We start from the raw sequence: 25,643 nt of genomic DNA, 5'->3' as shown, positions 1-25,643 counted from the left end.
AAATGCGCTTGACGATACTTTTAGCTATGGCAATATTTTGAGATTAAAAAAAAGTCAGCCCTGAGGATTCCTTATAGCAGACTATCCATAATTTGGGATTCCCCGGATACACCTGAATTGTAGTGTAGTTCCTATATTCCCAATAGGCTCTGAGCATTGGAATAATATATCCTATAGATTAGACGTAGGACTGAGGTCTCTATCGAATATATTAAACTTAATAGTGAGTGCCAGCTAGGTCAGGTCACTAGAAACGTTCTCGAATTCAAAAAAGGGATTAGTTTCTAACAACCGCATAAACATGACAACTTTGTTTCCCAAGAATAAGAAATGTTTATCTAGAGTCGCAGAAACAATAGATAAGTATTTCACTCAGTCAATCGTGCATGCTTCGTTTCTACAGAGTTGCAGAGAAATAGAGACAGGCATTTTCAATAAAAGGTTTATTGAACAGTCTTCTTTCTCATGCAAGAAAAGTGAACTGCTACAATCGTAATGCAGACTGCAAAGTATAATGCGTACAGCGAGAACAATATTATAAAATAATACTGTAAGAGCATTGTATGGTTTCTAAGCCATATAAAAATACATGCATAAATAACAATGACTAAAAATACTCAACTAGTGCTTCAAAAAATATGCCAACCCCAATGTACCTAACCTAAGTTTAGTACGCGGGAAGAAGTATTGTGTAGCATAGGTTTCGTTTTCTTTGCCAAGAATCTATCCAAGATTTCTCTAAGTTCTAATCAGCTCCATACCTTAGTTAGAATGAAGGAGGTCTGGTATCTCTGTCTCGGGACTCGATTTCTCAACACCCCGCAAGGGGAGCTAGGAAACACTGGAGCCGGATTATCGGCGAGAGAAAGGCAGCCTCTTGATTAGTGCGTCAGCTGGAGGGTCGGCTTCATCGGCACGTGCTGTAGCGAGCAGCATATGTCATCTGGCATGTGTCACCAGCCGGATGCAGGAGGCCATCAGGCCCAGAAGCCGGAGGGTCATCCTGACAAAACCCGGGATAGAGGCTGAAAGAGCGGAATCATAGCCTGAATATCCCGGACTCGCAGCTTGGGAGGATAAACCCGAAACAGCGTCGAATCCAGAACAGCTCCAATGAAGGGGAGTTTCTGAGAGGTACTCAGGTGCGACTTCGGCACATTGGTGGAGAACCCCAGCAAATGCAGGAGGTCGGCTGTAGTCTGGAGATGGGAGGCGACTGCAGGGGGCGAGTCCGCCTTCAACAGTCAGTCGTCGATGTAGGGGCAGACTGACACCCCGGACCTGACCAGATGAGCTGCGACCACCGCCATCACTTTAGGGAACACCTGAGGGGTGCTGGTAAGGCCTAAGGAGAGCACGGCATATTGAAAATGCTCCTGGCCCACCATGAACTGCAGGTAACGCCGGTGGGCCGGCAGGACGAGGATGAACAATTGTTACTTACCTGTAAACAGGTGGTTCTCCAGTATTGGTGTCTTTCATAGATTCACATGCTTGAATATTCCCCGTCGTCGGAGTGGGAGTCCCACGGTAAATAAAATAGCAATAAATACTAAATATATAAATAATATATATAAAAATATATAAAGTACATAATAAGGATAAACCCAAAAATGCATAAAAGAAGCATAAGGTACCCAACCAAAAAGTTCTACATAGGAATGCATGGGAATACAAAAGTTCCAATGCAGCCTATCCTTGTCATTATGTTAGTCCAAACTGCAGCCAATCAGGCGTCAGCAGCCCTCTAGAACCTTCTCCTCAGAGCTCAAGCCCTCAGATTTTCGTAGCACAAGAGTGACCACAGAGTCTATGAGGAGAAGAGAGCCTCTGAGGGGAGGAGGGAGGGTCGCATGTGAATCTATGAAAGACACCAATACTGGAGAACCACCTGTTTACAGGTAAGTAACAATTGTTCTTCTCCAGTATTTGGGTGTCTTTCATAGATTCACATGCTTGAATATAGAATAGTTAGCAGTCCGTATCCTAACACAAAGTTTCCAGAATGTTAATGTTAATGTTATGGAAATTTATATCGCGCACGGCTGCCCCAGCCAAGGGGCGTCCCGGCGCTGCGAGTAGACAAAATGCAGAGAGAAGGTAGAACAGATAAGCGAAAGATTATTGAAAAAGATGAGTTTTGACGGCCTTTCTAAAGGCTAAGAGGTCTTGAATCCCCCGGATGGCTTCGGGTAGACTGTTCCATAGCCTGGCAGCCAAGAAACTGAAGGATCGGCCGCCCACTCTGGCCAGTCTAGTGCGAGGAATGGTTGCAAGATGTTGCTCCTCTGAGCGGAGCGATCTTCTAGGTGTGTACTCAGACAGGAGGGGTCTCAGCATGGGGGGAGAGGCGGTTTTAAGGATTTTGAAGGCCAAACATAAAGCCTTGAACTGGATCCTTTTGCCCACCGGGAGCCAATGCAGTTTTTTCAAGGCTCCAGATACAGAAGAATGGCAAGGGAGACCAACCAAAGCCCTGGCTGCCGCATTCTGGACTCTCTGCAATCTGGTGGTTTCAGCCAGATTCGCTCCCAGTAGGAGAGAGCTGGCATAGTCCAGTCTAGAAAGGATTGTCGCCTGAACAATGAGCTGGCGGGTGCGGCAGTCAAAGAACTTCAGAATGGGCCTGATGTTACGTAAAATGCCAAAGCACGTGGCAGCCACTTTCTTAGTGTGGATGGTGAACTTTAAAGCCGAGTCCACCCATACTCCCAGATTTTTGACGCAGTCCTTTGGCTTGGGGGGTGGGCCTAAGATGTCAGGCCACCAGTTGTCTCCCCAGGACGAGGTGTTTTTCCCCAGGAGCAGAATCTCGGTTTTTCCGGCGTTTAATTGGAGAAAATTCGCCATCATCCAGTTGGTGATGTCAGTGAGTGTCTGTTTAAAGTGATGGGCTTCCAGACCACTGTTGTTATTCAGAGCCACCACCAACTGGGTATCGTCTGCATAGGATACCAGTGCCAGACCATTCCTTCTAGCCACCTCCGCCAAAGGATGCAATGTATAAGCAAAAGGTTGGAATCAACAGGTGTAATAATCCATGCCATAGAAGTTATACAACTATATGTACACATAGAGAAGACATGAATAAAACTGGAAACTAATAGGAGGAGGGTAGAACAGAGGCTCACCTTATTGAAAAAGATTACAGAGCACAGCTTGTCCCACTGCGGTATCTCCTTCAGCCATGGCACCCAGATTGTAGTGCTTTGTGAACGTGTGCCTGCTGGACCACGTGGCTGCTCTGCAAATCTGATGCAATGGAACTCCGGCAAAGAGTGCAGTCGAAGAGGCCATAGACCTGGTAGAGTGGGCCCGTACTGCAGTCTGTAAAGGCTTTCCCGCCTTCTGATGGCAGAAAGCAATCGCCAAAGCCACCCAGCGGGCTACTGTAGGTTTGGTGACTGGTCGCCCTTTTTGAAAGCGGCCATAGGCCACAAAGAGCTGATCCGATTTTCGGAACTGGGCTGTTCTGCTGATGTAAAACTTTAAACATCTCCTAATGTCCAAAGAGTGCAAGCGTTGTTCCGCAGGAGATTGCGGGTTGGCAAAGAAAGACTTCAGTATAACAGGCTCATTAATATGGAAGTCTGAAGGCACTTTTGGAAGAAAAGTAGGGTTAGTGCGTAAAAGCACAGAATCCGGTTTAAACTGTAGGAATGGTGGTTTGATCGTGAATGCATGCATATCACTCACTCGACGTGAAGACGTCAGAGCAAGAAGAAGCGCGACCTTCCAGGTGATATACTTGAGGTCTGCTTTATGGATTGGTTCAAAAGGTGCAGTCATTATTTGTGATAGGACAATATTGAGGCGCCACTCGGGAGGGGGACGCCGAACTGGAGGAAAAGTCCGAAGAAGCCCCTTGAAAAATTGACGTATTAACCTGGATGAACATAGGGAGGCGGAGCCATCATGGCGGAAGCGTGATATTGCCGCCAGAAAAACTCGTAAAGTAGCATGTGACAAACCCGACTGAGCCAGCTGGAAAAAGAAAGGGAGGAGCTCAGCGGGCGTGGCACGCAAAGGATGTACTCCGGCGTCAGCACACCAGTGGCAAAAGCGTTTCCATTTCAACTTATAGGTCTTTATAGTTGATGGAGCCCTGGCCTGAGCAAGGATGTCACGACACTCCTGAGGGATGGTTAGATGTGCAAATTCACAGTGTTCAGGTTCCAGGCTGATAAGCTCAGAGAAGAGGGGTCTGGATGGTAGATTTGACCCCTGTTCATGGAGAGAAGAACCATTCGAGGACGAAGAAGAATGGGTTTGCATTGAGACAGGAGGAGCAGCTCCGAGAACCACGCCTGTCGTGGCCACCTGGGAGCAATCAGAAGGATGTGGCAGGGTTCTCTCCGAATCTTCCAAAGTACTCGTGGCACCAGAGGGATCGGAGGAAAGGCGTAGGCGAAGAGATTCGACCAATCCATCAAAAGGGCATTGCCTTGGGATCCTTTGTGGGGATGCCAACTTGCGTAAGCGGGGCATTTGCGGTTCTCTGGAGCTGCGAAGAGGTCGATTTCCGGGAATCCCCAACGACGAAAGACCATATCGAGTGTTGGCTGGTGGAGTTCCCACTCGTGGTTGGATGATCGGGATCTGCTTAGGGAATCCGCCAGAAGGTTGGACAACCCCGGAAGATGAACTGCGGTGATTGTGATTTGATGATTGATGGACCAGTCCCAAATCGCCTCTGCTAGGCGGGATAACACCGGAGACTTCGTTCCGCCCTGCTTGTTTATGTAATGCATGCAGGTTGTGTTGTCCGTCTGTATGAGAACCGACTCCCCTTGCAGCACTGGTTGAAATGATTTCAGGGCCAAAAAGATAGCCATGAGCTCCAATTTGTTGATGTGCCAGGTCTTTTGATGCAGAGTCCATTTCCCCTTGACAGGAAGGTCCTGGAGGTGAGCCCCCCAACCCTCCAGAGATGCGTCCGTCGTTAAAGTCAGATCCGGGGTGTTGAACAGAAAGGACGTGCCTGCCGCAAGCTGATGTGGTTGTGCCCACCATCTGAGTGCTTTCTTCATGGGGACGGTGATGGTAACCTGATCGTTGAAGGAACCGGTGACTTGACGCCACTGTTTGTCTAGTGCCTGTTGAATAGGTCGTGCTCGTAGTCTGCAATGAGGGACAAGAGCGATGCACGACGAAGCCATCCCTAGAAAGGACTTCAACAAACGGACTGAAGTGCACCTTTTTGTCAGAAGTAGTGCAACTAATCGGAGAATCCTTTGCTGACGTTCCTGGGAGACAAACGCCTTTGCTAGTTTGGTGTCCAGCGTTGCTCCTAGGAAATCCTTGCAAGTTGTAGGCTGCAATTGAGATTTCTCCAGGTTGATGGACAGACCCAAGGAACGGAATACTGTCTGACAAATGGAAGTATGGTGTTGGAGTTGTGAGCGGGATTGCGATTTCAGGAGGCAATCGTCGAGATATGGGAATATCTGGATGCCTTGGAGACGAAGAAAAGCCATGACCGGAGCCAACACTTTTGTAAAGACTCGGGGGGCCGACCGGAGGCCAAATGGAAGTACCTTGAACTGGAAATGAAGGTGCCCCACCTTGAAGCGCAGGAACTTTCGATGACCTGCGAGTATTGGGACATGGAAGTAGGCGTCTCGGAGATCGATGGTCGTCATGAAATCTCCGACAGAGAGTAAGCGCAAGATTTCTGTAAGCGTTAGCATACGGAAGGTCTGATCCTTGAGATAGTGATTGAGTGCTCTCAAGTCCAATATGGGTCTCCATTCTCCGTTCTTTTTGACGATAAGGAAAAAACGGGAATAAAACCCCTTCCCTCTCTGAGACTTTGGTACTACTTCCACTGCACCTTTCTGAATGAGAATGCGAACTTGATGAAATAGTTCTTTGAGGTGCGGAGGTGGTGGTCCGGAAGGTGGCGTTGGAGGAGGTACCTCGACAAATTCCAATGCATGGCCTTTTTTCACAATGTCGAGTACCCAACGGTCCGTTGTAATGGAGGACCATTGAGAACCAAACAGAGAGATTTGCCCTCCAATTCTCCGTTCGACAGACAAGTCATTGACGTTTGTTGGATGTTCCCCTGAAAGTGGACTTTCCTCGATAATTTCTGTCAGGTTGCTGATGGGAAGACTGTTGACGGTTTCCGGTGAAACGTTGGTTACCTTGGTTATAGGACCGATACTGACTGCTTCCTCCACTAAAAGTGGATTTAGTGCCACGTCCTCGAGCACCCCGAAAGGGCTGCTTCTTAAATTGAAGGTTACCCAAGGCACGTGCGGTGTCCGTGTCCTTTTTTTATGGATAGCAGCGCTTCATCAATATGCGCTCCAAATAATGACTCGCCGTCATATGGCATATCCAGGATCCTTGCCTGAACTTCCTGTCGAAACGAAGTTGAGCGTAGCCAACCTTGTCGACGTAGGACGGCCGCTCCAGCGAGTTGGCGGAAACCAGCGCAGGCCACATCCACTGCACAATCGATGAGTTCCTCTGAAGTTCTTTCTCCTTCTTGCAGAATCTTCTGCGCTTCTGCTTTGGAAGCATCCGGAAGCAACGCCACATAGGCTGACATATCAGCCCAAGCCTGACGGTCATAACGACCTAAGATAGCCATAGCGTTAGCTACTCGAACCGTTGTAGAGGACATGGAGGAAAACTTACGCCCAATTGCGTCTAGGCGACGGCCCTCTCGGTCTGGAGGAGCGGTGATTGTAGACGCTGGATTCTTCGAACCTCTCTGAGCTGCCTGTGTAACGACAGAATCGGGCTTAGGTTGACCTGTCAGGCATGCCGGAGATTCCACCGGCGCTTTATATTTCTTTTCCAACCTTGGTAGTTGTGCTGGTAAAGAGTTAGGCGTCTTCATTAATTTGACCCCTTCAGTCCAGGTGAAATCTATAATGGGGACTGTGTGTATCTGTTTAAATGGTTGGTTCTTGAAATCATAAAGGAAGCAATCTCCCTCTCTGTGGGCTCGTGGTAATTTGAATCGTTGCGCCGCCCTGTCCATTAATTGGTGGAAGCTTGCAATATCCACTGGAGGAGAATCCCCTAGCGGCACCTGAGAAGGGGATGGTGTTTGAGCACGATAGTCATCCCACTCCGCTAAATGTTCATCAGCATCCCCCTCCACATCCGAGACTTCTCCATCCTCACGCTCTGGAGGATTCTCGTCATCATCATCATCTGGATAAATTGTTGTGTGAACTCGAACTGATGTACTTCTGTGAACAGTAACAGGCGGTGTCGGGTGTGAAGGAGCCAGTGTCGGCTCTGTAACTGGGTTCAACACTGATGGGACAGCAGCAACCTGTGGAGATGGTGGGAATCGTCGATTGTAATCTTCCAACATACTTTGGAGGTTCGATATCATTGATATAGGCAACATCGCAGCTGGTACTTGAGGGTGAGTTGCTTGATGTTGGCCATACTGTTCCTCTTCATCGTTACTGAATTCTTGGCACTTTATGTTCAAGTCCGAAAGACTTTGAGCTTGGTCATCAGACTCTTGATCTGAATCAGTAGCAAACAAAGGAGATGGAGGATTAACCATGTCTCCTTCTGTGAAAGTCCCGAACTGGATAGATTTGCTGGACTGTAGAGGCAATAAAGGCATTGAAGCAAATGAAGAAGCTGGCGTGGAAACTGTGTCCTGCGCACGCGTAGACGGCATGACATCAGTCGTTTTCTTCGAGGGAACTGGTTTTGATGTCGTCGCCGACGAGGAGACCGTCGACGGAGTAATCTTCATGGACATCGTCGTTGCTGTCGTCGACGGAACCTTCAATTTTAAGGTCTTCGTCGACGGAGCCGTCGTCGACGGAGTGGTCTTCGACAGGGCGGTCGTCGACGGAGCGGCCGTCGACGGGACAGATGAAGCAGGCTCTCTTGTCGACGGGACAGCCGTCGACGGTGCACTCGTTGTCGAGGGCATAGACGAACCCACCGTCTTCGATCCTTTCGTCGACGACGAGCGGGTCGTCGACGAGTGAACTCTCTTCGTCGACGAAGATGAAATTGGAATTAAGGAAGAAACAGTCTTCGAAGTGAGAACCACTCTCATCGACGGCGAAGACGTCGACGCTGTAGCTGACGACGATCCAGAGGCCAGCGCCGTCGTGACTGTCGTCGTCGACATTGATCCAGAGACAGCCATTCTCGTCGACGGAGATGAAACTACCGTCGTCGACGGAAAATCAGTCTTCCCAGAAAAACTGGAAATTGAAGCAGAAGGAGCCTGAGAGCTATGTCTCGTGGGCCCAGACGTGGTAGGTAACGGTGAAGACACCGCAGGGGTTAAGGCGAGGGATAGTTTCCTCTTTTTTAGAAATGGGGAAGGCACCTCCTGCACACTACCACGCTTTGAAGCTGCTTTAGACCGGCCTGAAACAAGACTTTCAGCATCAGAAAGTATATTGTCTTTATCTTTCAGTCTTTGAAGCCAAACTAGTAAGCGGCCCTCTCTATCCTTCAGAGTTTTCTCTGAGAATTTTCTACAGAGCTTACAGCTTCCCACTTCATGGTCCGGGTACAGGCAGTAAATACACTTACTGTGAGGGTCGTCATGAAATAATCTCAGCTTTCCAGAGAGACTTCTTACTTGAAGACATTGTGGAGAACTTGAAAACATTTGAAGAGAAGAAAACTGAGCAGAGCTCAGGGAGACTCCCTTACACACGACGTGCGGTAGAAAATCTGAGGGCTTGAGCTCTGAGGAGAAGGTTCTAGAGGGCTGCTGACGCCTGATTGGCTGCAGTTTGGACTAACATAATGACAAGGATAGGCTGCATTGGAACTTTTGTATTCCCATGCATTCCTATGTAGAACATTTTGGTTGGGTACCTTATGCTTCTTTTATGCATTTTTTGGGTTTATCCTTATTATGTACTTTATATATTTTTATATATATTATTTATATATTTAGTATTTATTGCTATTTTATTTACCGTGGGACTCCCACTCCGACGACGGGGAATATTCAAGCATGTGAATCTATGAAAGACACTCAAATACTGGAGAAATGAAAATATGCATCCTGCAAGTCCAACGCTACCATCTAGTCACAAGGGTCCAGGGCAGTCAGGACCTGAGCCACAGTGAGCAGCATGAATTTCTCCTTCTGGAGGAAGCGGTTGACGTCCCGGAGGTCCATGATGGGGCGACAAGCCCCCCTTTTCCTTCTTGGGAACCAGAAAGTAGTGGGAATAACAACCTCTCCCTACTTCCTGATCGGGAACATACTCGATGGTCCCCTTGGTAAGGAGGGCCGTGACTACCTGACGGAGAAGAGCCAAATGATCCCCCGACATGTGGTGGCACCAAGGTGGCATGGCAGGAGGGGAGGACAGAAAGGTAAGCGAGTAACCTTGGCAGATTATCCGCAGCACCCGCTTGCCCGATGTGATTTTGCACCAGTGGTGGAGGTGGTGATGGACCCTGCCTCCCACAGGAGTGGAGTGGCCCCTGAAGGGTTTGAGGTGGAAGCAGCGGGGTGGAAGTGGACTGACCCACATGCTGGTTACCAGACCAGCCCATGCGGAAACCCCATCCGCGGCCTCGCTGAGGCTGGTTTTGCACAGGAATCTGAAGGTGAAGACTTGGAGCCCGAGTAGCGATGGCTCCCGCTCCGGTCCTACGAACGGCCTCTAGACCCATAGCTGCAGTGAGAGGAGTGCTGGACCTCCAGCAACTTCCATCGCCGCTCCTGCAAGGCCTTAGGAGCCATGGCTAGGCAGTCCCGGGAGTCATGGTCGGTCTCCAGGCAGTAGAGGCAGACATCATCGGGGTCTGCCACCGACATATTACGGCGGTACGACCCACAAGACTTAAAGCCGGGGATCTCTACAAGCACCAGGAGACAAAAGTCTCCAAAAAGTGGTTATAAAAATGACCGAGGTACGTGCTCAATCCAGATCTGCGATTTTGGCGCAGAAAAAGAAAGTACTGACGTCAGCGCACATGGGTGGTGCATAAGTAGCCTCCGTGACGTTATCCTGGCGCTTACGACGCCAGTGATGGCCGCGGAGCCGCACGCGCCACCTACTGGTGCGCAGAGGTACTGCTAACCAGAAAACTTTCCGGATCCAGACTGACACCTGGAGAATATTCTAAGGTAAGGAATCTATCACTAACGTGTCTTTTTCAGATATGTGCATTTGTGAACCCTCTATGGGTGTTTCCTGTAAACATACAATATTCGGACCCAAAGCTTGTAATCCTACTGCTACTGTTTGCCTATTCTTAATGTTGTTTAAACCACAGATATTCATGGATAAAACTCTTAGCACTCCCATCTCGTTAAATATATGATCCAGATGTTTGCTTGAAGTTTTGCATGGCCCATTTGTTACTCTGTATCCTGATATTATCGTACCAGTTTACATATTGAATGTTCTCTAACTCTTTTTAACAACCTGTCTGACCATCCACACCCCCCTCCCTCCCCCACCCAACCACCACCACCACTTTTGGAGGTTACCTGGCCACAGCCGGGCCAGGGGTTAGACCAAGGAGAGCCCAGCGCGCCCGCTGAGGCCACCCCCCCCCCTGAAATGTGACCTTCTGTAGAAATTATACAAAAAAAAATGCCATAATAATCAACAAGAAAGAGAGAAAGACTGAGAAGAAAATAAAACCCAAGGTTATTAATATCTGATTCCTGAAATCAATACCGCTGTCTAGCTCTCTTTATCGGGCAAGGGCAAAAGGAGTTCCCATTACTATAGACACTGCGTCCGCTACTTATGTCCAGAGACTTCCTCTAAATACCTTTTAGCCTGAATTTCCCCAAAAAAAAAAATAAGTGTAGCCCTTTGATAAACAATTTTTAGTCTGGTTGGATTTTGAAGGTACACCTCTGCTCCAAGTTTCTGAAATGGGTCAAAGAGCTGCCTGAGTCTCCACCTGCGCTCAACTGTGGTTTGTGAAAAATCAGGTCTGGTGAACAAAGGTATTCCGTCAAAAGACAGCTTATTTCTGGGTCTCGCCAATTTGTAAAGAATTTGTCGGAGCAGGAAGTTACCAAAAAACAAAAGCATGGTACAAGGATGATGTTGTGATGCCTAGGTGTGTTTAGCAGGAGACAGAGGGAATCGGTGAGCTCTCTGGATTTCTTTATCCCAGTCCCAGGAGTGTAACTCTGGAAATGCCCCTTTGAGAAGCGTAATCATGAATTTTCAGGGGTCATTTTTTTCGACACCTTCTGGAATCCCAAGGAAATGGGGATTGTTGCGCCTCTGCCGGTTTTCCTGTTCCTCCATCTTCCACCTAAAATCTTTAACCACACCCTCATGCTCATCATTCTGTGTTTTAAGCGTGGTAACATCCTTTTCTAGTTGCTCTGTCCTTTCTTCCACGGAAGCCATTCGATTTGCTAACCTTCCCGACTGCCCCTTGCAGTTTCTTTGCAGCCAGGCGACATCTGCATCTATCTCCTTTGACTTCCTCCTGGAAGCTCTTGATAGATTGCAGAATATCTGTCAGAACTGGCTCACTTCTTAGATCACTGTGGTTTCCTCTTTTGTCACTACCAAACATTGTTTGATTACCACGGGAGGCTACTTTGGAATTAGAAAATATTGTGAGCGGGGTATCTTTAGAGTCCCACTTCACGTCTGTGGTGTCCTCTTTGTCAGCTATGTCACAATTCTTTTTATGGCAACCCCTACTTTTCTTCTTTTGTAGTTTTTCTAAACCATGTTTGTTCTTCTGAGGGTCGGTATTATAACTACTATACCACATAGTCCCTTCCTACCCGCTTGACAAAGAGATGCTAATGTCTGATAACTCTGATTCATCTGTAAGGGAGTAGAACTTGTCCTGATTATCGGGCGTTTTCAGAATGTGACCTTGCCACATTTTGCTAGCGGCTTGCAATGTTAGTAAAGAATTTGCAGATTCTTCTGTGATATTTGTGCTGCCACTTAGAATACTGATGTCGTTGCGGAGACGGTCAGTGTTGTCCAATAGGCCACCTTCTATCGACTAAATAGAAGGTGTTACGAGGTTTGCTTTATTGCCTTGGCCTGCGGGGGAGGGGGTGTCTGGAGGCTGTAATTCGCTCAATACCAGTGGTGAGGTATGATCAGTCGATCCTCCTTCAATCTGTCCCGCCGTCTGTTACCACTCAGGCAGTCTCTACTGGAGAAATGGGATCTTTTCCACCCCTCTCGCAGCGCCAAAACTGCTAGTGATTAGAGGCTGAGAGTAGCTGGTTTCTCTGTGTAATCGAGCGGGACCTTTTTTTGCAGTTGTGGTGATCGCTATGTCATTTTTCCCAAAGTTCTTATCAAAGCTCTCCCCTTTCTCCCCCCGCCTTTGCCTTTCACGCCCAAGGTGTCCAGCCTTGTCTGCATAGAAGCTGCTAGCGTTGTGCTAGACTGTGAGGGTACAAGCGCATTCTTCACTTTCCCGGCTCACGCCCCCTTGCCTGTCATTCTTACTTGTTTATTGTGGCTGCTGACACAAAGTTGCACTGCAGTTATGCCAGCCTTCAAGAAATATCCGTAACGATCACAGCACTGTATGATCTGGCAAATCTTCCTTTGGAGAAGGAGCGCGTGGTGGCTCCTAGCTGTACTCCTGTGATTCTGTCATGCTGCTGGAGACTTACGCAGGTCAGCGTGAATCCGGGAAGCCCGAGCCGGGCTGGTGTCCTCGCAACAGTGGAGATGACAGAGCTCGAGTCTCTGCGTACAGGTAAGAATCGCATGAATACCCTGGGGAGCCCCTGGAAGGGTTTTCCTGCTGCATTTCTTTCGATTTAGTGTATTCTTAATAGATCTTAAGATATTCTTGCTTGGTTCAGAAGGTATTAAAGATGATTTAAGCAGTCTTTAAGGGGAGGCTCGGCGGAGCATCGCAGCGGCGATGTTAGTCGAACACCATCTTGCCTCTGGCGTGTCAATGCCAACGCCAGTACTTACCCAATTACAAAGTTCTAGGTGTTAAATATATAAAAATACCTTTTATTTTTCTAAAATTAGTCTTAAGTTTCTTCTTGAGTCTGTGTCTCATTGATTCACTCTGTGTGTTCAACAAATGGTGAGTACTACTCTCCGATAAGCCTAAACTGCTGACCCACACTACAACCAAAGAGAGCATTTGGGTTCATTAATTGAAGGCCTGTAAGCCAATAAGAGCTGTCTGGATTTTTTTTACAAAGTGTACCTCATTTAGCTTCCTACAGCATAGTAAATCAAGCTTTTCAAGGAAAACTTGGGTATCAATACAGTTACTTAGAGTTACTTTAGATGACCAACACCGGCAGGGAGATACTCAGGTGACTCTCCCGGGTTAAGCAGACTCAGGAGCAATATTTGAGCGGCAAGTCTAGGTCCCTTAGTCTGCATGGCAGTGATTCTGGAATCTGGGCTACCAATTAGCCGCGCAGGCCTCTTCAGCTGTAGTGGCCTTGTGCTGCGAACAGGAGGTCAAGTCAACTGACCCTCGGGGTCTCGTGCTTCGGATGGGCTCAGGAGTTGACGACTACATGAGTAGGGCACATCAGGCATAATCCCTTTTTGTTTTCTAGCCACCAGGTTCAGCAGGTGCAGTCCACACCAGTCCAGCCTCTCTTTGCCAGGTCATTGGAGCAGCAGGGCAGCCCTCCTTTTGTCCTCTTCTCCAGTCCAACAAGATCAGAGTTCTGGGTGCCAGAGATGCCTTTTTATGCCCAGAAAATACCCCCAGGGGTGTTAACTAGCTAATGGGAACCATGTTCACACCCACCCAATGTAAACTTTCTGTGAAGTATGACATCTACCAATCCTAAAAGTCTCTATTCTGCCAACTCTCAAGATAGCAGAACCCCTATCTTGGTGTGTAGCCCAACCCAGAGATGTGGCTACCAAGAGGCTACACACCCCTGGAAAAAAATGTTTGACAAGTGGTTTCCACTCCCTGGGACCACTCTCAGTATGTCAGCCTAAACAACAGATGAAGGCCCTCTCCAAAGTGTTTCCCATTTGCTCTTCATAGGCAGCTTCTCGATTGAAGCTCACTTTTTGGACCAAAACCTGCGACTTCCTGCCAGTTAGAAAGAACACCTCTCTCTCCCCTACACAGGCTTCTATTGTCTTTCCTGGCAGTCATTTGAACATCTCACCAGGAGGGCAGCAAGCTGTCTCAGGGACAAACCATGTGTGCAACCGTAAACGGGCACAGGAGACTGTAGGCAACAAAGTGGCACTTTATAAAAGCTGCACACTGCAACGAGTTACATTAATTTGGACTTGGGCTACAACTTGGGCTTAATGCAACGAGTTGTTTGATACCTTACAGTATCAACTTCGGTAGTCCTAGTCAGAAGTTTTTTTTACTATTGAAACATGAAAAAATACATGTTACACTTTGTAATACACAGCACCCTGCCTTAGAGTCCAATAGGCATACCTTAGGGGCGACTGATATATATTAAAAAGGTAGAATTTTGTTTTGCTTTGCCATTGCTTTTAATGGCAAAGTGAAGGTAGCAGTTTAAAAACTACACTTCCTGTCTGTGGTGGCACATTAGGAGCCATGTCTTACCTTTGTCACACCCAGAGTGGCACAAACAATACTGCAATTCTGGGGGTGACTCTCTAACTTAAAGGCCCTGGATACCATAAACTAGGAACTTACAATTAAGTTAACCTATGCCAAATGGGAATAAGCCAATCCAAAAATACACACATTAAGGTTAGGGCACTGGTGCGGAGGTCTGGTTAGCAAGCCTCAGTTCACTCTTAGAGTCGAAAAACACCAGTAGCAGGAGTCCAAAACTTTGGGGGTGGCCATACAAAAAGAGGCATTTCCTGTCACTGGGCCACTGAGTACCACAAGGTGCAAGAACAGCAGTCTAAGAGGCAGCTGGCATTCACAGAACAGAACAAAGGGCCAGAGTAATCGACAAGGAACCCACTTACCAGAGGACTCTATCCTATTCAATTCCATGTAAGGCGGAGTAGTGGGGAATGAGTTCAGGTTAAACTTGCTGTCAAAATCCTGAAACACAAGCCTCTCAGGAGTGGGGTGCTGGGAAAGAAAGTCTGGGTCACCCAGAGTAGGTCAATGGAGCCTTGTGGTCTTTCAAATTACAAGTGGACCTGAGCAGGGCTTGGCCCAGATCGCCAAAAGTGTGTCGTTAGGAGTCTCATTGAATGGGGGGGGGGGGGGGGGGGGGGGGGGGGGCTCAGAATGTGTAGAGCCAGGATAAAGCACCTCAGTCAAGACGTTTGTCTTGCCTGAATGGGAACTTGACCATCAAGAACCTCCACCTTTGTACAATCATAGGAAAGGAGGTGCCGTCTCCATGGCAGTTAATGGAGGCGAAACGAGTCTAGTGACTGGGGAGTTATACAGACCATTTACATTCTGAAGGTCCTCGCATCAGTTATGCTCCTTATGTGGCTAGGCAAATTGATCCCCAGCATCATAGCCACTATTTGCTGAATCTGTGCCAAACAATTTGTGGAGCACAGGAGTTTTTCCAGAGGGCAATGGCACCATGTCACAGACAGAAGGATGTCTGAATGACTGCAGATAGGTTAAAGCATGACACATCCTCAGCAGAGGTCAGGGCAGCACCTTTTTGGTGTCAGATAACACTATATGTTTGCCATTGACATCCTTAAAACGTGGATATTTGACAAATAATCCTCCTCCCCTTCCTAAGCGCCTTGAAACCCTCTGGGTATGTAGTGCGCTATATAAATTTTATGACTTGACTTGACTTGACATGGGGCCTGTATTGTTGTCAGAGGATCGTTGTCGGTTGTGGCGTCAAAGAGGGAACTGGCACCAAAGTCAATCTGGAATGAAACCAGAGGGCCCAGCTGCCACCAAGGGTGGACCCGCCAGAGGAAACCTAGTTGGAGTTGAGGGGTACCCTTCAGAGATGATCTACTCAAGGTTGAGAATGATGTGGGATAGAAGGAACGCCTTTTAACCAGACTGATGTAAAGGGACCCAGGGACGGTGACCCCCCAAACTTATTTCTGAAGCGGATTACAAACAACAATCTGGATGGAATAAGCCCATTTCACACAATCCAGTCTATCCCAGGCACACCCCATGACCACAGGGTTGAAGAGCCAAATCAATCATTTTCAGAATAGTTAACAACTCCCACCCACGTAGAGTAAAGACACAATGAGAAAGACAGACTTACAAGTGAGTTTGAGCAACCAGAATCAGGATCTACAATACTAAAGCTATTCTCAACAGAAGAACTTAAGAGAAGAGATTATCAAATCCAAGCCTTAGGACATGGAAAAAGGAAACTGGTCAGTGTCATGGAGTCCATCATATATGACAGCATGACTTCACATCTGGGGAAGTTGGAGCTGCCTGGGAACCATGGTACCACCTTTCAACACAGAAGAGCTATTGCACAATTTCAATATCCAGTCTAGCGCCTCAGGGAATGAGTATCCAACAAACAATTAGAAAAATTATGGAAAAAATAATAATCAAGGTTCCCACATCCCCTGCCCCCAAAACCTCTACAAAATAGATGAAAAATACACTGACCGAGTTCTCCAGCTACTAGAATGTGACATGCATGGAAAATATGGGAAAATCATCAACGTATTGGCATGAATTTAAGGAGCCAAAGCAATGCTTAAAGTGACTCTTAAAGTGACTCTCTGGCCTTTAAAAGGACAGAATACCCAGTGCTCAATAGGTGGTGTGATGAAAACAATGCCACATTTAGTATAACGTGTTAAGATACAAATAAGGAATCTGAGGGGAGAAGTACTGTAGGAGAGTAGGGTCTGCAATCCTATGATCACCCAGATTTTTTGCTTTTGTTTCACTGGTTTACGACTTTCTCTGGCTGTGGGCCTGCTAATCAGACCCACAGCCTGGCTGTTCTCTTTCTAAATTACGATATGTACCCTAGGTGCATTTACCAATTGGTACTGGGCCACCTTATCAGACCCCGTAACGCAGGGCATAGGTGTACCCAGGGCCGCCAGGGGCTGCAGCATGTATTATGCCACCCCTGGCTGGCCTCTTAAATTTGACACAACTGGCTGCACGACAGCTGGGGCGAAGACGTGTACCCACCCTTCGCTTTAGGTATAGTAGCCCTATATCTAACCATACAATGGACACCCGAGTCACTATCAGTCACTCCTATGGCAGGCCTTATCAATCCTGAAGGCAGAGTGCGTGGGCTCGTGTGAGCTAGGTTCAGGCCCGAGCCGAGCCCGGCGGCAGCTTGCGGAATCAAGCCCCAATAGCTGTTCCATGATAACGCGTACCATATCGGTAACTCCGGTATCGCGTTATCAAGACATGTCGAGTAAAGGTGTCATACGAACCGGGATGCTGCCCTCTCCCCAACCCTGGCGAAGAGGTTAGCATTCCACCCTTCTAGAGGGACACGACATGTACGTAACTGTGAACCCCGGTTAAAGTTAACGAAAGCCTCAGCTCCACAAAATGGACGCTGCCACCACAGACACGAGTCTGACCTCCTGCTGCTGGGAGTCCTTCCAGCGAGGAGCGCTTGGACAAAGGGTTTCCTGTCGAGGGCGGTGTTCGCACCGTCCCAGACAGGGTTTGTGTATTCTGGGTAGGTAGGGCTTTTGCGAGAAGGTGACTGCGGAGTGGCACCCCGGTGCTCACTACGCATCTGCCGGTTAGAACCAGTTCCAGGGGCGACAGCCCTGGCCTGGGGAAAGTCCGGCAGGGGAGAGGGGTGTAACTACCCCCCTTCCTGGTCCCACCCTTAGGGCAGGACCTAGTCATGTTCCCACCCCTTTCTTTAGAATAAAGGCCGGAGCGGGGACCCTTCCAAATTAGATCATCTTTGAATCAAGAATACTTTCTACGAAAGGACTTCAAGACTCTTCTCAAATTTCTCCCTTGTGGCTAAGGAGTAGTCACCCTGCATCAGCGGGCACCAACTAAGAACTCTGCGGTTTGCTGCAAGTCCTTCCTCAAGGATCCGACGGCCCAGCTCGACGAGAACCGGCTTCCCTGGCACCTCTGACCTCTACCCACGTCATCAGCTCAGCTGTGATCTGTGGGTGCGACGAGACCTCGAGGGACCGGCCATCATCAGAACCTGCACGCTCTTAAAAACCAGCACGACCATCGAGGTAACTCTCTGGTGAGTGCTCTGGGGTCCGAGAAACCCCGACCCTGAGCCGCTCTAGCACCGAAGTGCAGTCTCCCAGCATCTCCACGATCTGCGTGGGGCCCTTCTGCTCGCTGCTCAGCCCGTTGTCTGGTCACTCGCCGCTGGCTTGTGCCCTTCTGTGACATCCGAGAATCATCACTGCTGGTCTGGTTGCTCCAGACTGGCCCTTGCTTCCATCTTTGCGAGAAGCACCCCGGACCCTCCTGGTCCACTCAAGACGCCATCTTAGGCCCACCCCGTGGCCCTGAGATCTGCCAAGGCTTGTTGCCCCATCCTGGGCCCAGCGACGCCGACAGCATCATCCTTCGTGGGACAGCTCGCACCTCCACCGTGGTCGCCGACAACGCCTCCTGGTCCGTGAGACTGCAGAGCCTAGCGTCGCCCACTCACCTAGTCGAGGTGACGGCCAACCGGTGCCTTCCTGGTACCCTCTGACTACTGGCTAGTAGTACGAACTTGGTCCCCTCTGCTTTCAGGTTTCATCAATCTCCGATCCAGGCTTGGATCTCTACGAACTATTCAGCACTGGTCGCCGGCCAGCAACTCCTTTCTTCCGGCTCCTGGCTCGTCAGCGAAGACCCCGACACCTGTAAGACTTGTGCAGCCGCAGCCCTCGTGGCTAGGTAACTCGGCATTTCGGTGCCTGCATAGCCTCCTTACTCTAGGGTCCAGAGTCCCTCGCTTCCGACTTGCCTTATCGGGTCCGCCCGAGACCTTAACCTTTCCGTGTCCCCGGACACTTGTTTTAATTGTGCACTTGAAGTATTTGCTAAAGAGATTTGGTTTGTGCTTAGTACCCTGTCCTCATAAAGAGTACAGGGCTGTTGTGATTCTTAATAAATATCCTGTTTATTTTCATAACACTTGTGCGGTGTCCTTTCACTGGGTGTTCAAGGGGTACATGTGTGGTAAACAGCTGGCTTAACACGCCCTCTCGAGTCTTTAGCCTTAGACTGCTCGTATCCACGCTACTAGGATAGCTGGTCTATAGGTTGACTTACAACCAAACACCATAAGGGTCGTTGGAACGATACATAGCGGTCGCTAGAATAGCGAACGCTGCATATCGGGCCAACTTCTCACAAGTACCTACAAAAAATTTGTCATGAATTACTATGTTATCTTATGGCCATATACTTATGGGAGGCAGCAGGAGGAACTTAAAAGGATCAACACCATTTTCTTTCAAGAATGCACTTAGCATGTGAAACACTCTCTTTTCCCTGTTAACATGCACAACGGATTGTTAACTTACTCAATTGCCCCTTTACTTTAAAGTTCTTACCTGAGACTTTGTTAACAAAATCTCCAAACCGTTCAGGAATTTGGAAAGGGGGCTGGAAAGCGGAAATCCGCGTATTCTGTCCATTACCACCAACAGCTGAAGAAACAAAAAAAATGTCTGAGGACCGATGAAAAGAAATGATCAAATAGTCTTCCAACATGTACAGTGACTGACCCACAAAGTAATATGACATCTGACCAGCACATAAGGTATTGAAGAACAAGTTACTTACCTTCGGAAACTTTTGCGTAGCAAAACCCCTGCACGTCGGTAGGCGTCGCCCGCGGCTCCGCATCCACCGTCGTTAGCGCCGGAATGACGTCGCCGAAGTACTTAGACGCCGCCCTCGCGCGCTGACGTCAGTTCTTATACACAGCTTTTCCACGCCAGGTACACAGAGACACAATAGAACCAACACTGGTGCCATGAAACTAGGGCCCTGAAAGGGGATAACCTTAACCCTAGATATCGGTTCGCAGAACGGGGAGGATGGGTGGGTCGGTAAGAAATCTTATACTAACTACTGTTTCTTACAGATATATCGTTACCAAAGGTAAGTAACTTGTTCATCTGAAAGAAACAGGTTAGTATTAGATTCCTTACCTTAGAATAGATACCCCAGCAATACCAACCCCGGTGGTGGGTCTGCGAACCAATAATCACACCAGAAAGTCCTGGAGGACGGAACGGCCAAATAAGCCATCCCTCCGGACTTGGCTGTCCAGGCAGTAGTGTCTTGTGAACGCGTGCATCGAGGCCCACGTACCTGCCTGACAGGTGTCCTCCAGACCCTGGGCAGTAGTAGCCGCCGTGTCCCGAGTGGAATGGGCCCTCAGCCCAACAGGAGGTTCCTTTTTAGCCAAGGAGTAGCATGCCTTGATGACAAAACGACCCAGCGAGAGATGGTCCGTTTCTGCACCCTTCTTAGCTCCCACGTAACCAACAAAGAGTTGGTCATCCACCCGGAACTGGCGTGTGCGATCCAGATATAAAAAAAGCGCACGTTTTGGGTCCAGACGGTGGAGCCGCTCTTCCTCTTTAGAGGGAGGCGGAAAGAAGGTGGGCAAGGTGATGGACTGCCCAATATGGAAGCACCTTGGGCAGGAAAGAGGGTCTTGTACGCAACACAACCTTGTCCGGATGGACAGAGAGGAAAGGAGGTTTGGAAGTAAGAGCCTGGAGCTAACTCACCCTCCTCGCAGAGGTGATGGCAACCAGGAAAGCAGTCTTAAGAGTAAGAAGACTGATAGGACAGTTGTGAAGTGGCTCGAAGGGAGCGCACATCAGATAAGTTAGTACAAGGTTCAAGTCCAACTGAGGTATCACGAAAGGAACAGGGGGAACATATGAGTGATGCCCTTCAAGAACCTATTTACAATGGGGGACTTGAACAAAGATGGCTGATCAGATAGCCTTAAGAAGGCTGAAAGGGCAGAAAGGTAGCCCTTGATAGTGCCCAGAGCAGAGCCCTGCTGGGCAAGAGAAAGAAGGAAGAGGAGAACCTCGGAAATAGGGGCGTTGAGAGAATCCACAGCCTTTGCTGTGCACCATGCCACAAATCTGTTCCACCTGCAGGCGTATACCGACTTTGTGGAGGGACGCCTGGCTGCCAGAATCACAGTACAGACTTCAAGAAGCAAGTCAAATGGCCTCAACTGTCGCCGCTCAATCTCCAAGCATGGAGGTGGAGACTGGACAGGTTCGGGTGGAGGACCGTCCCCTGCTGCTGCAACAGAAGGTCCTCCTGAAGAGGCAGAAGAATCGGGGGGTCCACTGACATACTGAGTAGCTCGGGATTCCAGTACCTTCGCACCCAGTTCGGAGCCACAAGGATTTTCTTCAGCACTCAGGGCAGAAGTGGCATAGGCGGAAAGGCGTACAAGAAATCGCAACTCCACTCGCGACGAAAAGCATCCCGAGCGAGTGCCGCCTTGGAAATTCCAACACGCAGAACTGATGACATTGCGCGTTCTCTTCGGTGGCGAATAGATCTAACCAAAGCTCTCTCCACTGCAGAAAGCGGCCTTGCGCCACGTCCGAGTTCAGACGCCATTCGTGATCCATCATGCATCTTCGGCTGAGCTCGTCCGCCCTGGCGTTCAGAGAACCTGCCAGGTGTTGAACCACCAGGGTCACCCCCTGATGTTTTAGCCACTGCCAGAGGCGCAGAGCCTCCTGGCAGAGGGTCCACGACCCCACCCGCCCTGTTTTGTGCAGTACCACATGGCGGTGGTGTTGTCTGTGAACACCTGCACTACACTCCCCCGGACAGAGGGGAGGAATGCCTTCAGTGCTAGACTAATCGCCCGCAGCTCCAGAAGGTTGATATGGAGCCGGGTCTCCGCCAGAGACCAGAGGCCTCTGATCTCTGCCTCTCCCATGTGGCCTCCCCAGCCCTAGAGGGATGCGTCCGCCACAACTACGTGCTCCGGTTGGGGGAAGGGAGAGGGATCTGCCACTGACCCAATCGTGGTCCGTGAGCCACCACTGCAGCGGTCTCGCAGTGCCCTCCGAGATCAGGACAATGTCGGACAGGTTGCACTGATGCTGGGCCCACTGAAACTTCAGGTCCCACTGCAGAGCCCGCATCCGCCACCGGGCGTGATGCGCCAGAAGGATGCAGGAGGCCATCAGCCTCAGAAGCTGCAGAGTGAACCTGACCGAGACCCGGGATAAAGGCTGAAAGATTGAAGTCAGAGCCTGAATATCCCGGACCCGCTGTTCGGGAGGATAAACCCAAAACTGCGCCGAGTCGAGGACCCCTCCGATGAAGAGGAGCTTCTGAGAGGCGCACAGGTGTGACTTCGGCACATTGATGGAAAACCCCAGCTGGTGCAGGAGGTCCGCTGTTGTCTGGAGGTGGCGGACGACTGTCTGGGGCGAGCCCGCCTTCAACAATCAGTCGTCGAAGTAGGGGAAGACTGAAACCCCTAACCTGCGCAGATGAGCTGTGACCACCACCATCACTTTCGTGAACACCCATGGGGCGCTGGTAAGGCCGAAGGGGAGCACAGTAATCTGGAAGTGCTCCTGGCCTACGTTGAACCGCAGGTAACGCCGGTGGGCCGGCAGGACGGGAATGTGAAAATATGCGTCCCGCAAGTCCAACGCTACCATCCAGTCTCCAGGGTCAAGGGCAGCCAAGACCTGAGCCAGTGTCAGCATCTTGAACTTCTCCGTCCGGAGGAAGCGATTGGATCCGGAGGTCCAAGATGGGACGCAGAACCCCTTTCTCCTTATTACGGACCAGAAAGAAGTAAGAATAACAACCACTCCCAACTTCTGGCCCAGGAACGCACTCAATGGCCTCCTTGGCAAAGAGGGTTGTGACTTCCTGCTGGAGAAGTGCCAAGTGTTCCCCCGACGTGCGGTGGTACTGAGGTGGCATGGCTGGAGGGGTGGAGTGAAAGGGAAGGGAGTAACCCATGCAGATGATCTGGAAACACCCACTTGTCTGATGTGATAGCGTGCCAGTGGAGGAGGTGATGGTGGATCCTGCCACCCACTGGCGTGAGGTGTCCCCACAGCTCAGATTAGGAAGGGTTGGGGGTAGAAGCAGGGGGGCGGAGGTGGACTTACCCCCACGCTGATTCCCAGACCTGTCTCTGCGGAAACCGCATACATGCTGAGGCTGGTTCTGCACAGGCTTGTTGAAGGAACGTGCCTGGGTGCCCCTTCCGTTGCCAAGAAAGGAACGAAAACCAGTGGCTGGGCTTTTCGTGGAAAGACCTAAGGACTTGGCCATGGCCCGCAAGTCCTTAAAATTCTCCAGTGCACTGTTGGCTTTATCAACAAACAGGCGAGTGCCATCAAAGGGCATGTCGATGAGTGAGCTCTGGACATCTGGCGAGAACCCGGTAGATTTCAATGAGGCATGGTGATGAAGCGCCACAGTAGAATAAATTGCTCTACCTAGTGAGTCTGCGATGTCCAACCCACACCGAATGGCGAACTTTGCCGCATCTTTACCCTCGGCAACAGCTTGGGACAGCACAGCTTGGGTCTCTTCAAGACAATGAGGCAACATCTGTGCAACTGTATCCCACACTGCGTGGGAATAGCGGCCCAATAGGCATGCAGCGTTCACCGACCGCAGCCTTAAGCTTGCCGAAGAGAACAATCGCTTGCCGATCTGCTCCAGCTCTTTAGAGTACTTATCCTGCAGAGCTGTGGGAAAGGCACTCTGGGACGTCCAAGCTTGGATGACCAGGCTCTCGGGCGTGGTATGAGTGGTCAGAAAGGCCTGGCGACGTTCTTATCCGCAGGGGCCCCTGTGGGTGGCCGCGACCAAGTGTCCAGTATGACGTCAGTGAAGTGTCATTAAATGGCAGCAGGGGCTCAGAGGAAGTGGACGACGTCTGGAGCACCTCAGTGAGGAGATTAGTTTTTAGGGCCATCGTAGGGTGGTTCAGGTTGAGGGCCTCAGCTGCCCAACGGAGCACCACCGTGTAAAAAGCGCCCTCCTCCATGGTAGGCGGAGGAGAGGCAAACCCCGGGTCAGAGGAGACATCAAGGTCGCCGGCCTCCTCTAACTCATCCGCCCAGTCCTGCTCAGACTCAAGAGTCTCACCGACGAGCAAGAGTGTCCTCGGACCCCTCCCAGTCGTCCTCCACCTCCGCCGTATGTGGTATAGACAGCGGCGGTGGGGCAGGGGAAGGAACATATGGCGTCGGGAACGGCACTGGACGGGGCAGAACCGGTGCTGTGTCCCAATGCGGATCCCAGGTAGGAACAAAATTGTCCTGGAACCTGGGCAGGGGAGGAACCAATGGCATCCATTGCAGCGCCGGAGGCGGCGCTGGGGCCGGAGCCGGCAGCGTGGGACCTTGTGGCGCCGTAGGCACCGACAGGATCCAGACACTGGACCGCAGGGTGCGGCTGCGGGAGCCCGAGACCTAAACAGGCGGTCCAAGGTAGCAAGAAATTCTTGCATCTGTGATGGAGTCGCCGATGGATCCAAATAAGGTGGGTAGGCAGAGGTACTCCCGGGCCCCGAAGGAGCCGCAGGGGCAGACCCCTGTCCCCCTCTTGAGACCGAAGGGATGATATCGGAGAGCGCCAATGCTTCTTCGACTTCTTTTTGTGTCGTCTCTTACCCGAATCCGAAGACGAAGACCTGGAGCCCGATGAGCGATGACATAGGCCCCGCGAGCGTTCTCTGGAGCGGGCCCTGGACGGTCGACGGCGCTAGGACGAGTGCCAGACCTCAAGCAGCTTCCGGCGCCGCTCTCTCAAGGCCTTCGGGGCCATGGCCCGACAGTCCATACAGGGCCGGGAGTCGTGGTTGTTCTCCAGGCAGTAGAGACAGACGTCGTGGGGGTCCGCCACCGACATAATGCGACGGCAGGCACCGCAAGACTTAAAACCAGGCATCCCTACGTGTACCAGGGTAGATTCAAACTTACAGGAGACAAAAGTCTCAACTCAAAAAAATAGTCAAAAGGGGACTAAGGTATGTGCTCTAAACGGATCTGCGCTTACTAGCACGGAAAAAGAAAGAACTGACATCAGAGCACATGGGTGGCGCCTATGTTGTCTCCGTGACGTCATCTTAGCGCATACGACGCCAGCGACGGACGCGGAGCCGCACAACGCCACTTATTGACGCGCAGATGTACTGCTAGCGAAAACTTTCCGGATCCAGTCTGACGCCTGGAGATATTCTACGGTAAGGAATCTAACACTAACGTGTTTCTTTCAGATAGAGCAGGTAATGGAGACTTGGATGTAGGACACTGCCCTGGTGCAAATCGTGTCGCAACAGAAGTAAAAGGGCCTTTTTACTTTTTTCCTACTATTAACCTCTTTTTTTCCATACCAACTAGGAGCAAGAAGAAAATAGTAGCTGACTAGCTAAGTATTTTTAGCATCACTTTTACCACTCCCCCAACACTGCACTACACATTGTTTTCACAAAAAGTGCTCCTACGTAGTTCCGCAAGTTGCAGCACGCCCCAAACAGTAGCTGTTTGGGATGGCCCCAATGATGAAACATCTCACCTAGGGGCAACCCTAGGTGAGTGAGGTGACAAGAAAATAATTTTCTTTTTTCAGATTCAGGGTGTTTTTTTTGCACATCTAGCAAAATCCCCCACCTTTTTCTCTTTGGTTGGGTTCTTGGATCTGTTAAATGCAGACAAGGTGGTACCAAGGAGGGACTAATAAGCCTAATAACGACTGGAAAGCCAGAGTTTAGGAAGGACAATGACACAAGCCAATTAAATATGGGCGGAGTGTGG

General features: G+C 49.9%; 1 protein-coding gene across 1 annotated transcript in view; it reads right to left on the bottom strand.

Moving 5' to 3' along the window:
• The window catches only part of MDN1 (midasin AAA ATPase 1), a 2,142,100-nt gene that overhangs the window by 740,756 nt on the left and 1,375,701 nt on the right, over positions 1–25,643 (bottom strand). The window contains exon 67 of the mRNA XM_086926648.1: positions 19,404–19,499. Coding sequence (XP_086782774.1) covers positions 19,404–19,499 — 96 coding nt within the window. The remainder of the gene's footprint in view (positions 1–19,403; positions 19,500–25,643) is intronic.

This window comes from Lissotriton vulgaris, chromosome 6, assembly GCF_964263255.1.
Source record: "Lissotriton vulgaris chromosome 6, aLisVul1.2, whole genome shotgun sequence".
Lineage (NCBI taxonomy): Eukaryota > Metazoa > Chordata > Amphibia > Caudata > Salamandridae > Lissotriton > Lissotriton vulgaris.
The sequence above is the reverse complement of the archived record's forward strand: the minus strand, read 5'-3'. Positions and strand labels throughout refer to the sequence as shown.